General features: G+C 45.2%; 1 protein-coding gene across 2 annotated transcripts in view; it reads left to right on the top strand.

The window, feature by feature from the left end:
* Positions 1–13525, top strand: part of RABL6 (RAB, member RAS oncogene family like 6) — a 57478-nt gene that overhangs the window by 39588 nt on the left and 4365 nt on the right. For both annotated transcript variants that reach the window (XM_026073362.1, XM_026073361.1), the window contains 4 exons: positions 1374–1732; positions 4094–4259; positions 10063–10281; positions 11387–11735. In XM_026073362.1, the coding sequence (XP_025929147.1) occupies positions 1374–1732; positions 4094–4259; positions 10063–10281; positions 11387–11735 (1093 nt within the window). The remainder of the gene's footprint in view (positions 1–1373; positions 1733–4093; positions 4260–10062; positions 10282–11386; positions 11736–13525) is intronic.

Genomic DNA, 13525 nt, shown 5'->3' with positions numbered 1-13525 from the left:
CCCACCTAATATTGCTATATAGTGTTACTCTTTACCTCCCCTTTAGCCAGTTCCTTAACTGGGAAGGACTCCTAATTCTCCAATATAAATAACAGCATGGGGGGGGGGAGGTTGTTCTGAAGAGTTTCACACATTGCTGCTGACAAAATATATGTTAGTTCCTTAACAGTGTATTTGGTTGCTTCTTAGAGTAAGAAATGATATCTCAAGGAGTCTTGGAGTCTTTTAGCCCATGCTGTTTCCTTTCTGCTAGAAGCCCTTCCAGTAAAGGGGTCTATCTGGTTTGGGTCCCTGAAGGACAAGGTGGTGCTCTGTATTGGATGTAGTCTCTGTTTTGACACACTCTTTGCCTGGAGCGCTGCTGAGTCTGTCTGTCTTGCAGAGGGAGGTAGTTGAACCCACAGCCTCTGTGCACACAGGAGCTCATTAAGCTGAGTGAAGTAAGAGGAGAGATCATGACATTTACTAGATTTTATGTACCTGACATTTCATTTTGCTAATCCTCTTTGTACCTCTCAGATGTGCTGCGTGTAGCTGATCTTATTTTGAGACCATTTCATAGTGATAGCCTGGCCTGTTACCACAGCCCTTCTGGTAGTGTTTCTTTGGGTAAAGCTTGTGAAAAAGCTGGTAACCAAACTGGCTGCAGAACAAGGTTGCAACAGGATCAGACTTGGTTTCCTTTTTCAAAAGGACAGAATGGTGCAACCTTTCTGGCTCTATGGGCTTTAATGCTCTTTGAGTCAGGGAACTGGTCAGGACTGCAACTTGTTTCAGAGCTTTTGCTTCTTGGCTCTGTTGGCTCCCTTACATGATGTGTGTGTGCAAGGCAGAGAGACTGGGTTGGTATCTGTGTGTGATGAGACTGATAATTCCTGTCAGTCCTYTGTGGGCCCCCTGAAATATCTCTTTTCATTTAACATTCAAGGACTCTCAAATACTCTTGGCTGAAAGAAGAGGTTTTTACAGAGTTATCCTGAGTACTCTGATCTCTTCTGCAGAATCTAAGAATGTGCCATTCCTGTAGTACTTCATCCCTGAGAGATGCATATCCAAGAGCTGACTTCAGGTTTTGTTTCAAACCCTGGCACGTTGTTATAGTCTGTCTATCCAGGGAGTCCCCAGCACCATTTCAAATGTAGGTTTCCTTCTGCAGTGCAGAGCACGTTGGGATTCTCCATACCTCTATGCTAGGTGAGTTTAGCTGTCACAGGTGAACTAGATCTATTTATAATGGCCCRGGTAGTCATGGCATTTCTGAAAGCAGGCCCTCTCAGCTTAACACATAGCCAAAGCAGCACAGTGTTGCACTCAGGGGCTGTCCTGTGCATGTTTTCTCCATTCCTTATGTTTGCAATTTATCTTCCCTGTAGCTTCCTTGAAATGATGGAAGCCCGAAGTCGAGGACATACATCGCCACTAACAACTAATGGGCAAAGCCCTTCCTCTGGCTCCCAGTCGCCCATCGTACCTCCGAGCTCCACATCAACAGGCAGTTCCAGCCCTGGCACCCCACAGCCACCACAGCCGCTTTCCACCAGCTCTACTGTATCCCCTGAACCCCCCTCATCTTTTTCACCAGTGCCTGCACCAGATGCCCAGCAGCCACACGCGTCTCCGCCAGCCGCAGCCTCCCCAGCACTTCCAGCTGCAATCCCACCACAGAAGCGCAGCATCATATCACGTCTCTTTGGGACTTCTCCTGCATCAGAACCCTCTCCTCCCCAGCCAGGTAGGTGGTGAAGTGAGGTGTCCAGGCAGGAGGTCACCCGTGGGTGTTTCTCTTTTGTCCTTCTTTCTTTCCCTGCAGGTCTGAGGAACACAAGCCTTCTCTGCATTCAGCACGTGTCCCAGGAGAGCCATGTTGTCACTCTGTTCTTTTCTCCTGATTGGTGTTTTGATTTTTCTCTGTGCTGGTCTGGTGGGGCTGCTCTTGGATGGGGACTGCGTCCAACCAGCTGACTGGAAGCTATACGGTGCTTCAGGAGGAAGGTGTTGAGCACCCAGGGGATGCCAATAAAATAACTGTCAGCTTCTTACCAGGAACACATATGCTTCTTGAATAGCAATAAAAATTGTAAGAGAAGCTGTTTAAGGCACTGTCTTCGCAAAGTCTGGTAGCTCAAAAGGGCTCCTCTGTGTTAACAGCAAAAAAGAGAGTGTTGATTTTTAAAGGTTACCTGGCCAGAAATGATCACGTAAGTCCAGGACTGCGCTGGCGCTGCAGCGGATTCCCCTCTGGGGAAATATTCTCCCTCGGAGTTGCTCCGAGGAGGAGAGCAGCCCACGCTGACTTCCTTAACGCTAGTAAACAATGGAGCAGAGTAGTGCAGCGTTTGCTCTGAACCTCTGTTGGATGGAGTTGCGGGGAGGAGGCACTGAAGGCTTTGTTGCTTTCACTTTTACTGATCTGGACCTTAATTTGCCTGTCACGTTCACTTTGCTTGCAAAGCTGACTGGAGCTGCAGAACTGGCACTACCTAGAAATCATTAGCATGACATGGTTTGAATCACCCTTTGGAAATACCTTCTCCTTCAAACTGTCAATCCCTAGAGCTCACAGTACTCTCAAGACACCCACAGAAAGAAAGAGGAGGTGCTGTGAAAACACTTTGCAGTTTCAGATGTTGAAATCCTTCAATTTTAGATTTGTACACAATGTTCTACTTTCTGAATCTGTTACCAGGTATAACACAATACACCAATTTCAGTTTGTTTATAACTCCTCTTACCCAGAAACAAACAAACAAACAAACAGAGGAGAAGCTGTTGGAAACCCTGTGTCAACAAAAGGCTTTTGTCTTGTTCAGTCAAGATGGGTCATATGCAGCAAGCAGACCTGCAGGTTGAGCGTGGGATGCAGCTAATCTGCTTTCCARCTGGTGTTGGAACAGAGTGCAGGAAGGTGGCCATTCAGGATTCACAAGATTATCATAGGAAAAACGGACAAGTTGCCTACCACCAGTGTTACAACCCTTTAATCTTTTTTTATTCATCTGTGCCTTAGCTTGAGAATTGTTTTAGGTTTGTGGCCTGCAGCCATGGATCTTGAGGGCTCTTTTTTGGAGGGCTGCAAAAGGTAACTAGGAAAACCTGATCTGTCATTGTTGCTAGGTTTAAATGCAGTGTGCAAAAGGTCTGCACCTCCACTGGAACTTGTCTAGGTATCTGCTAATTGGAAAATAGTTGAAAATCACTATCACAAATACTCAGTGTTTTCTGTGAGAACTGTTATTTAAGCTTGTGTTTGTTGTCTTGCAGTAGTAGTTCTTCTGGCTGTGTTTTGCTTGCACCAAAGCTACACTATGGCATTGGTAATAGTGTTACTCATATGCAGAAGTTAAGTGAAAGCTGTGCTAGTAGGGCAGAATCTAGATTCATACAGAAAACTTTTTCACCCCTAAAGAAAAAGAGCCTAGGTGTGAAGTGCAATCCAGGCAGAAGAAAAAGGTTGAATATTACAAATTCTGAGAAAATTAATCTCCTTAGGCTTCTTTGTTATGCTAATTTCATGAATTTTCATCCTGATACCTTGAAGATGGGTAAAGGTTGTTCTTCAAATAAGCTGCATTAAAGCAAGTCTTTATCTGCAGTAGCTCTACATCTAAAAGCAAAGCATGAACAATTCTGCCATGACAATTACACTTTAAAAAGCAAGAGGAGGTGAGTGGGTGAAGTGAACAGCCTTGCAAAAGGTAAGAGAATAATGAGGGGGCAACGTGCAGGAGTGGTGCACACAGCTAGCCTAGGTATAAAAAGCTGGTTGTGATGTAGTTAGTAGTATTCATCATGGAGCAGAATCCGCTATCTTGGCAGAGTTTTTCAGATCTATTTAAGAGCTAGGTTCAGCATGATATATTTTAAACCACATTGGCTGTATGTGTTATGTGAATACTTTCATGCAAGTCTCTGGATTGATTTGGGTATCCTGTTTGTACCCTTTCACTGTCCTTGCTGTGTAGCTGAAGTCTTTGTGACTTCATGGCTGTTATCTGTGTGCTGAAGAGGCCCTGGGCAGGATAGATCTGTAAAAGCAAACTTCTGTCTTGCTTGTGATGAACTCTGTGCTTTACAACTACTGTTCCTAATGCAGATGCTGCTGCTGCTGCTCCTCCCCCCCACCCTGAAGCCTCTGCAAAAGTGCAGAGTGTGGAGGACTTTGTTCCTGATGACAGCCTGGACCACAGCTTTCTAGAAGACTCAGCCCCACAGAAGGACAAAGGGAAACCACAGACTAAACACCGTGTTGATAGTGAAAGGTAAGGAAAGGAGGATAGAGGGAGGTGAGGCAGGGATGCATCTGGACGTGCAGTCTGGATGGTTGCTCAGGCCTGGCTGACCTGTTGCAACTGTTCAGAAAGTGACTGCAGAGCAATGAGCTGTCCTTATGCCTTTCTGTCTTCTGCCATCTCTTACTGAATGATGCGCACTGCCCCTGGGTAATCAGAGAAATGGCAGGAAAAGCCATTTATTACCTTCCTGGGTTTGCTGTCTTGCTTACCTGCTCAGTTTTAAACGAGTGGGTTGCTTTGGGTTAAGAAGGGATTTCCCCTCTGGCCAAATGTGCTGAAATGTTTGAGGTATTTTCCTTCTGGAACGTGATTCACTTTGTAGGGTTACTATATTTCATCTAACCTTTCTTCCCACTGCAGAGGCCCAAAGCATAGTTAGGTGCTTGTTGGCTGCCATTTCTGAGGCATTTGAAAAGGATTGGTGTTTGTTGGAGGATACTTGGGGGCACTGCATGGCTTGATGGGATTCTGGAAGGAAGGATGGAAATGGTTGTGTTCTTTTGGGAATGTCTTTGCAAGCTTGCCTGCAGACTCTAGAAAAGTCTTAGTGGGTGCCTTCCTTTTCCTCTAGGCTGTCCATTCCTAGTGTTCCTTCCCAGCATCCTCCCAATGGCAGAGAGCTGCACTCACGTTGTAGGCTGACTTTTCTTTGTTTTTCATGTCTTTTTATTCAAAAAAGGGATTGTGGTGCACTGAGCTGCTCAGACAAGAGGCTGTGCAGCAGGACTGTCTGAGAGCAGGCTGTCATTTGAAAGGTGACCTAAGAGCACTCCRCAGGCTCTGCATCCATCTGCTTAGAATAGTCCTTGCCGGCTGTCTCCTGTCATCACCACTGCATTAACCAAGAGAGTAATTAAATGCTGATACAACTTGTCTGTGAATGTTGTGGATTCTGCATCATTTGACATATTTGTCATGATTCAATGTACTTGGGTTCAACCACAACAACTTGAAATCAATGCTCTGTGTGAGGCTTCATGCCTGCCTGATGCAGGTCAGCGTGAATCATCATTCCTCGTGATAGCAGGACAAACAGATTTTTTTTTTTTCTTAAAAAAAAAAAAAGCAAAGCTGTATCTGCTAGAAGTGTGCTGGCCTACAAAGTGCTTTGCTCCTGGGTTGTGGCGAAGTTGTGTTATCTTTTTGTGTTTAACAAAGAAACATCAGGAGAGCCAAGCCTGGCCTTTCTAGGGTTTGCTGCAGAACTGGATTCTGGAATGGCCTTTGAGCTTTTTAGCTGCAATTCTTGCTGTGCGTGGGAGGCTGGATCTTTAATAAAGGCTTCTCCTCTCCAGAACATCAGTCCTTGGAAGCAAATAGGCGTTAAACATCTCAAACAGTGGCACAAAAGCCCTGCTCCTTGTAGAGCTGTTACTTTCTTGGCTGCTTTGATGGCCCCTCTATGCTCTGTCTCCAGTCTTGGAGACATGCCTTCCAATGCCTATGAGTCAGTGGGGGTGAAAAAGAGAAAGACCTTTGGGCTTTCACTGGATACAGAAAGAACACATTCACTACTTCATTTTCTGAAGGCAGCACTAACTATCTGCAGCTAGAACAGCTCTGTTTCCCTGGGAGAAGACCTTGCAGTACATGCCTACAAATTCAGATATTTGGTATTTCTCTACAGTTTGGCATCCACGTCTTGTTCTGGTTTCTTACATAGTTTATACAGTTTTCTGAGCGGTCTGGTAATTTTATGTTCTGTTTCTTGCCAAAAAGTGCCTACTGCAGTAAACCAGACTGCTGAAGTTCAGAGATGTGATGTGTGGTTCTGTCCATAACCTGTACTAACTGATTCCCCCCAGGACACCAATCACAACCCCACAATGCCCAGGAGAAATTTAAGAGTTCTGTAAGCATCATCCCTGATAATCAGTCTCTACTGCAGCAAGTAGATTGTTGCAGTTGCAACAAAATCTCCTGCAAAAGTTTATCTTTGGTCTAAATAAAACAAAAATTCTCCTGTGAAACCACTCAAACCTACTGGAGACGTTTGGATTTTAAAAAATGCTGGAAGCTGCTTTCCTTGTGTCTGAGTGAGGAACAAAAGTTGGAGAATCTTGCTAGAGGGATGCATTCAGGTCTCCTGAACATTTTTTTAACCAGAGATCTGAGAGTTAAGTTTACAGAGCTTACCAGCATCTCTTCTGTGTGTGCTATGACCAAGCGTAAGCTCCTAAACTGAACAGCAATACAAGGTGTAGTAGGGAAATGGGCTTTGTGTTGAAAATGTATACAAATTACTTCTCTTACCCAAATAAAAGGAACTGTCTTACTGTCTGTAAGCCAGAATCTTGTTCATATGGGAATGCATTAGTGCACAGTGCGCTTCTCCTTCAAGGTAGGGGTAGTTACACTTCTGTATTATGCTATGTTGTGTAACTGAACTGCTTCCTGAACTTTATAGTGTGCTTGATTCCATTTTGTAAGAACTTGCTTGCTTTTCCTTTCTAAGCTTCAGAAGCAGGCTACGAAGTCTGATATTTCTTGTGTGTTTTAGTTACATAGGAAATTCTTTGATTTTTTTTTTTTTTCAATTATGCTTTATGAACTTCTTTCCCCCCATTCTCTGCTTTGTAATATCTCTCTGAACAATGGAGCAAGAGTTGACATGGAGCAGTAATATTAGAAAAAATGCATTTTTTCTGAAGTGTGCTAGCAGTGAGGAATGAGCTCATGCCTGTGGAACAGGGCATTTCTTGCCCAAAGATCAGACAGCTGCCGAGACTTTCAACTGCTACTGAAGTGCTAGCTAACTCCCAGCTCAGGTCTGCAGAGATTTATGCAGCCTTGGTTTTTGTTTAACGATGTGTTATGGCTCTCTAGCTTGCAATAAAGAGAACTCCCAAAATCAGTTTCCTCACCAGCTCATTAGGAAGGCAGTTCAATTTCCTAATTAGCTGTTGCAGCACTTACCTTGCTGCTGTTCAGCCTTGATACCCTGAGCCAGTGTATGTGTGACTGCACCAGAGGGGTTCATTGGGTTCTGGATAGGCTCCCCTGTTCTTTCCTGCTGGGTCAAGCTGGCTTAAGTTTATGGAGAGGTTGTWGGTCTCTATTTGAAAGTGAGTTTATGCAAAACCTAGTAGTATTGCAGTTTTTTTTCCTCCACATCAGTAGACCTTTATCTGAAACATGGATTAGATTTCCATGTCCTTATATCTGAAGGACTTTGAACTGGTTCTTTGCTTTTATGGCATCTTTCACTTACATGGTATTACCCAGCTGTGCTAGAGAAAGTAAGGGAAGCTGAGGGCATGGTTCGATTCACACTGGAAGACTCCCATCTCCTAGCATATAGTCTTGTGGGCTCATCCTGTGAAATATGATTCCCTTAGCTTATCTGCTATTTTAGATTTTGGGTTTTTCCTTCTTTCTCTAGCCCCAAAATTGATGTGGCAAGAGGATTCTGCTGGATCTCTGTGGGATTGGCTCCACTGGCCGTACAGCAGGGCTGATGGAGTACTGTTGATCCAGGTTTTGAAACTGTATGCTCATATTGCAGCAGGATTTGTTCCATCACCAGAAGCTGTTTTGTATACTCCACGGAGGGCTCGCTCTGAGGAACCCCCAACACGCTCTTTGATCAGTAGCTCAAACGCAGACCTTCACGAGCATAGTCATTTTTGGTGGGTACCTGCGCCTGAAAACACGTTGGCTCAATACTAACGCAGGCTTGGCAGTATGTCAAGTGTTGGAGAGAGTGGTGCAATGTGCTTGTTTTTGCCTGCTCTGAATTCCTTCCAGCTGGAATCTCAGGACCACAAGCTGATACTAATTTTGCATTGTCAGACCTTGTTTATACTGCAGCAGTGATTTTCCTGACGTATATTCACTTCATTGCTTTGCTCTTAAGCTGTCGCTCAGTAATTTGTGTGGAAGCTGTAGATGGAGGCAGTGGGTTCACTGCAAAGGGAGATGACCCACTTTGTGTGTGTATGTACACATGGATGTGCTTTCTGTTCAGACTGGGAATGTTTTAAAGACTGCAAGTCACGTCTGGTGTGTGGTAGAAGGACAGTAGCAAGAGCAGTAGTCTCTGAGGAGTCCCCATGCCTAGCAGAGCAGTGACATGTTAAAGAAATGCAGTGTTACTAGTTCAAAACAGTACGCTGCCATTTTTAGGATGTGCCTCCATTTTCTTGTCAGTGCATTTTGAGAGGAATCCCTGTCAGTTCTTCCCAAACCTTAGAAATTTCCCACTGGTAATTCCTCCAGCCAGTTTGGCACTTGGAGGCTGTTTGGGGCACCGATATTCTTCTCCTTTGTGTGGGACAGGCTGTGAACCTCCATTCTGGCTCAGAACAAGGGCAGCAGGGATGATGATGAAGGGACTCTTTGGCAGCCTGCCTCTGCTGAGCTGGGAGCTGTGCTGGGAGATCCTGAAAGCAGGGTGGCATTTCAGGACTCCATATGGAAAGCAGGAGGAGGGAGTGGATGTTAGACCTGATCTAAGCACTGTAACCTAGACAGGCATTAATTGTAATCCTTCTTAATGTGCTATTCCATTTGTGATGAGCACAGTATCCCATACGTTGCAAATATTCCATAATCTGTTGGCAGATGGGTAAATTCTTTAAAACTAACTGGTAAACAGTAACTAGACATAAGAAAAGCCGGAGTGAGTAGTAGAATTTTGCTGCACTGTGTTAAGGCATTTCCTGTGTCATCGGCACACTGTCCTCCAGAGCTGGTCGCTGTCTCTTCCTGTGCTGGCCATGTGCTAATGACTGGGAATACCACCTTCTTACCGCTTAAGGATTTTAGTTTCATGTCATTTCTTTTATGCCTCTAACACGTATCTGTTCCGTATCTGTTTTGGATTTGCGTGAAAACAAAGGCTGTGTTTGTACAGTCTGTTACCAAGTCTTTAAAAGGACAGCAAATATTATTTGTGGTAGGTTCTCAGGAAGCAAATGGACATCTGTGAGAAAGAGCACACTAGCAGATAAAGCAAATAGGAGACAGGTAATGCAAAGGCTCATTGACTGAAACTGTGAAAAAATCTGTATTCCTGACATGAGCGAGTCCTTGGGAAAGTATTAAAACTGCATGTCCTGGGGAAATACAGACAGGAACCCTCAGCTGGTAATTTCAGCTGTGAAGCTCTCTATCAAGATGTCTCTGAAGGCATAACTATGTTATATCCAGGGAGTCTGAAAGACTCTTAGCTCTAAAAGTGTGTCCTTAAGTTAATTTAATTTGGGGAATGTTAAAGCATGGTTATGTTGTCTGGGTAGCTGCCTGCTTCAGGGAGTACCGCAGAAATAGAAATCATTCCAAGAAGCTAGTAGCTGCAGGTGAATTCCTCTAGTAGTGACAGTAGACGATCAGGTTTAATTACAGGTTGCAGGGATTAAGGCAAGCAGTTCCTACTGTTTAATTGACTGATCCTTGCATGTCAGACCAGAGACATTCTGATAGAGACCCTACTGAAGCAATAGGCTGCTCTTTAGCACCGAGGCCTGCCTTTTCCAGCTGCTTATACTAGGCTTGAGTGGTGGCAGCCACTGTGTGACGTCCTTCTGTTACCCGCCTTGGTACTGGGCTTGTGGCACCCCTGCGCTCTATGGGAGCAAGTCCAGCCTGTGCCAGATGCTGGGCTGGGCAGTGCAAAGAGGGGAGGCTGGCAATGGAGCCACTCCAGGCTAAGAGAAGTCAGCCCTGAAGTTAGCCCTAAAAACCTGGCCAGTGCCACACTGCTTTCAAGGAGGAAGGAGGGTTTGTCCTAGCGCATCCTGCTGTGTCTAACCTTTGTCTACCTTTGCAGTGATGGAGAGGCACCTGGGGGGAACCCCATGGTGGCGGGTTTCCAAGATGACCTGGATCTGGATGACAAAATGCCCAGCAGGCCCATGCTGGCAACAGAACGTGTGCCCAGCAAGAACATCACCCTGTCCAGTGAGGAGGAGGAAGAGGAAACGGTGAAGGACTCTAAGGTCATACTCATGCCTGATGAGGACATTGATACTCAACATGAAAAAAAAAGGTACAAAGTACAGTCTGAAGTATGGAATTGTGTTGGCAGACTTGGGCCTCTTCTCAACCCTGCCACTGACTTCCTATGCGGCCTCCAGGAAATCCTAGCATCTCTCTGAGACTGTTCCTTAAACTGCAAGCTGGAGATGTGTTTACTTTAGGTGCGACTGATTCAAGCAGTGTTTTGAGAAGACAGTTTGTGGTACTAGTAGTTCTTATGGTACGGCTGCACCCTACCTAAGTAACGTGTCAGCGCCTGTGAGCTGTGTAACACATGTCCCTGGTACGTCCCTGTTTGGGAATGGCCCAACCTTTTTCTCAAGTTGGAACAAGAGACTGTAACCAGGCTTATGAATATCTGTTCCTAGCAGTGTGAGGAGGACGGAGGAGTCGAGTCTTGTGGTGAGGGGAGTGGAAGTCATTCACCACACCCTGTGCTAGAGAACAATGAACCGAATCATATTTTTCACGTACCCTATGGTCCTGTGGTAATATGGGCAGGCTTGGCCCACCAATGCAGGCACCTGTGCATCAGCATCCTCAGGGACAGGAGAGCTGTGTTTCAGCATTTGATTTACTGCCAGAAACACTTTCATCCTCTGAATGGTGTGGTTTTGGACATCTTCCCCCCTTCCTGAACGCGCTACGTCTCCTTTTGAGATACACATTGAAGCCCATGAGACAGGCTCAGCTATCAGTTGGTCATTTTGCTTTGCTCATGCAGCGCTGGAGAGAAAAAGGAATAGGATGTGGAAAACCAAAAGAAAAGTGCTTGTTCATCTTTTAAACATATTTCTAACACTGGCTAGACATGCTTGACTATTGTGATCAGAGAGCCTGCCTGGTGCAGTGACAGATACAGACATTAGGAAAGCATTAACATATCAAATCTATTTTTAGTAGTCCTGCAGGAGCTGGGGGGAGCTCAGTGTCTTACTTGCCTCCAGTCATGCAGCTCCTGGAGTTCACTCTCATGGCCTCTTTAGTGTGATTGAGTTTGAGGGTTCTTGTCACCCTACTCCTTAGAGCTTGCCTGCAAGAGGCTGGGAACACAATTTGGGACTCAGAGACTGCTGGTGTGGACAGGCTCTGACAACTTGTTTCTTTCTTTTAAGGTCTTCCAGAAATTCTTTGAAAMCACAGAGCGAAGCAGTTTCGACCAAAGCAACTGACCCGAAGCCTCCCGACAATTTACCTCCACGTTCTGGGTCTGAAAGAAACAGCAACAGCAAGCTCAGCTCTGGGCTGCCAGCTGCTGTTGCTGCCACCCCAGCGGCAGCCCAGGCCCCAAAGACCACTTCCCAAAGCAAAGGACATGCTCTCAAACAGAAAGTGGTCAAAGAGGAGAAGCCTGAAGAGTCTGACAGTGATCAAGAGGGACCAATAGCTACTCAGATGCTCTCATTTGTCATGGATGACCCAGACTTTGAAAGTGAGGAGTCTGACAGCCAGAGAAAGAAAATGGTAAATAATATGCATGAATCACTGTGTGCTTCTGCAAAAGCTGAGCTGGAAGTGTTGAGGCATCTCACTGAGCAAGGCTTTCATCTGCTCTCTTGGTCTCTCAGCAGCAGTCACAGCAAGTCAGGTGCTAAGCAACCTGAAGGGCTTGATTTGAGCACAAACTTGCTAATGCTCTGATTGTTGAAGTCACACAGCAATGAGGTTTGTGGTAATGGATTTTAAGTGTGCTGTTTGTTCTCAGTAACTCCAGAAATTGGTCAGATCAGCAGTGTGGAAAGTCTGAAATACRAAACTGAGGGTTTTTCATCACAAGTTTAATATGTGGAAATGTGTGCATGCCAGAGAGAGACAAGTGGGCTCCTTACAGTCAATCAGCAATCAAAAGGCCATAACTAAATTTACTTGGCAAAGCTCATTACTGAAGTAGCAAAATCTGCCGGAGAAGGACTTTCCAGCAGAGTCAGGTTAGCTGTAATGTCTCCATGATGTTTCACACATGGGTAGCTGCTCAGTGCAGCCTGCAGATGTGTGCTCAAACACAAGGAGCAGCTGGAGTGTCCTCTGGACCTGTTGTGGATTAAAGATGGAGAAAAGGCGTGTATCTTCTCTGGACTCATAAGAACTTGCTACTGTGACTCTAGCTATCCCTGATTTCAGAAATCTGCACTCACAGACAGTGGAGCAGTCTCTGTAGAAACAGCCAACTCTGATCTGAGATAGGCAATTACCGTTCAGAGGTACTCCTGGTGTCCAAGTTAGCTGTCGTTTGGGAGTGTTTTATGTGTTTGCATCATTCTAGAATCTTGCAGAAAGGACGGTTGTCCCGGTTTCCCTGACCTTGGCTATGTGTCATCCTGTTGTTTATTAAATAATTTTCCATTTGTTCATTTTCAATACTTGCTTTTCCTGGTGTCTTAATAAAAAAGCAAAAGTGTTTGGAGCAAGTTTACTTCTCCTAAAATGTGATTATGAGAAATGGGATTTGTAAGGGAGCTTGCCATTGCAACAGTGTCAGGGAGATGCCCCTCAGCTTATAAATGCTTTTCAAGTACAAGGTTTACTGGTTAGACTAAGCAGTAAAAACACCACCACTAGCAAGGAGAGGAGCATTTCCCAGTCATGACAGCCAGGTCAGCAGCAGAGTGAGGCCCTATTTTGTCGTCACAGAGAATATCATAAAAAGGAGAGGTTAACAAATTCTGAAGAGGATCAGTTGGCACGTATCAGGAGATCATTAAACTTCATTTCCATTCCCATTGTGCAGTGAGAGAGAGGATTTTTGGGTGATATCCAGCCTCTGCAGTGTCCCGCTTTCAGCCTGCATGTAAGGGAGAAATTTGCATCAAAAGGGAGCAAACTCCCTTTTGGCTTGCCAGAAGGATTTATTCTGCAAACACAGACTGCTCCTTAGGCCCCGCTGCATGGTGCCTCTAGCACACTAGACCCCTACACAGCACAGATTTTTGTCTGTCGGGTCTGGAGATCAGCTTTCAGTCCATCAGATCTGATTTTCCCCAATACAGAGGTCTCTCTCCAGGGCTGTTAAAGGCTGGTGCTGCTGAGCTAATGCAGTTGAAAGTCTTGTTTAATCCCTTTGCATCAGGAATTTGATTTTGCTAGCACAAATGTGAAGTACCAGAGTGCGCTTTCCAGTACCGGTGCTACCTAGGCATTCTACTGTAACAAGAAATAGATAGAGCTTATAGGATCAAGTACATTGATACCCAGGCACTAACAACTGAGCTCATCAACTACCATTTCCTTCCTTCCTTCCCACTCTCTCACATCTG

The sequence above is a fragment of the Apteryx rowi genome, unplaced genomic scaffold (genome assembly GCF_003343035.1).
Source record: "Apteryx rowi isolate R43461 unplaced genomic scaffold, aptRow1 scaffold_367, whole genome shotgun sequence".
NCBI classification, from domain to species: Eukaryota; Metazoa; Chordata; class Aves; order Apterygiformes; family Apterygidae; genus Apteryx; species Apteryx rowi.
This window is presented reverse-complemented; position numbering and strand designations above follow the sequence as displayed.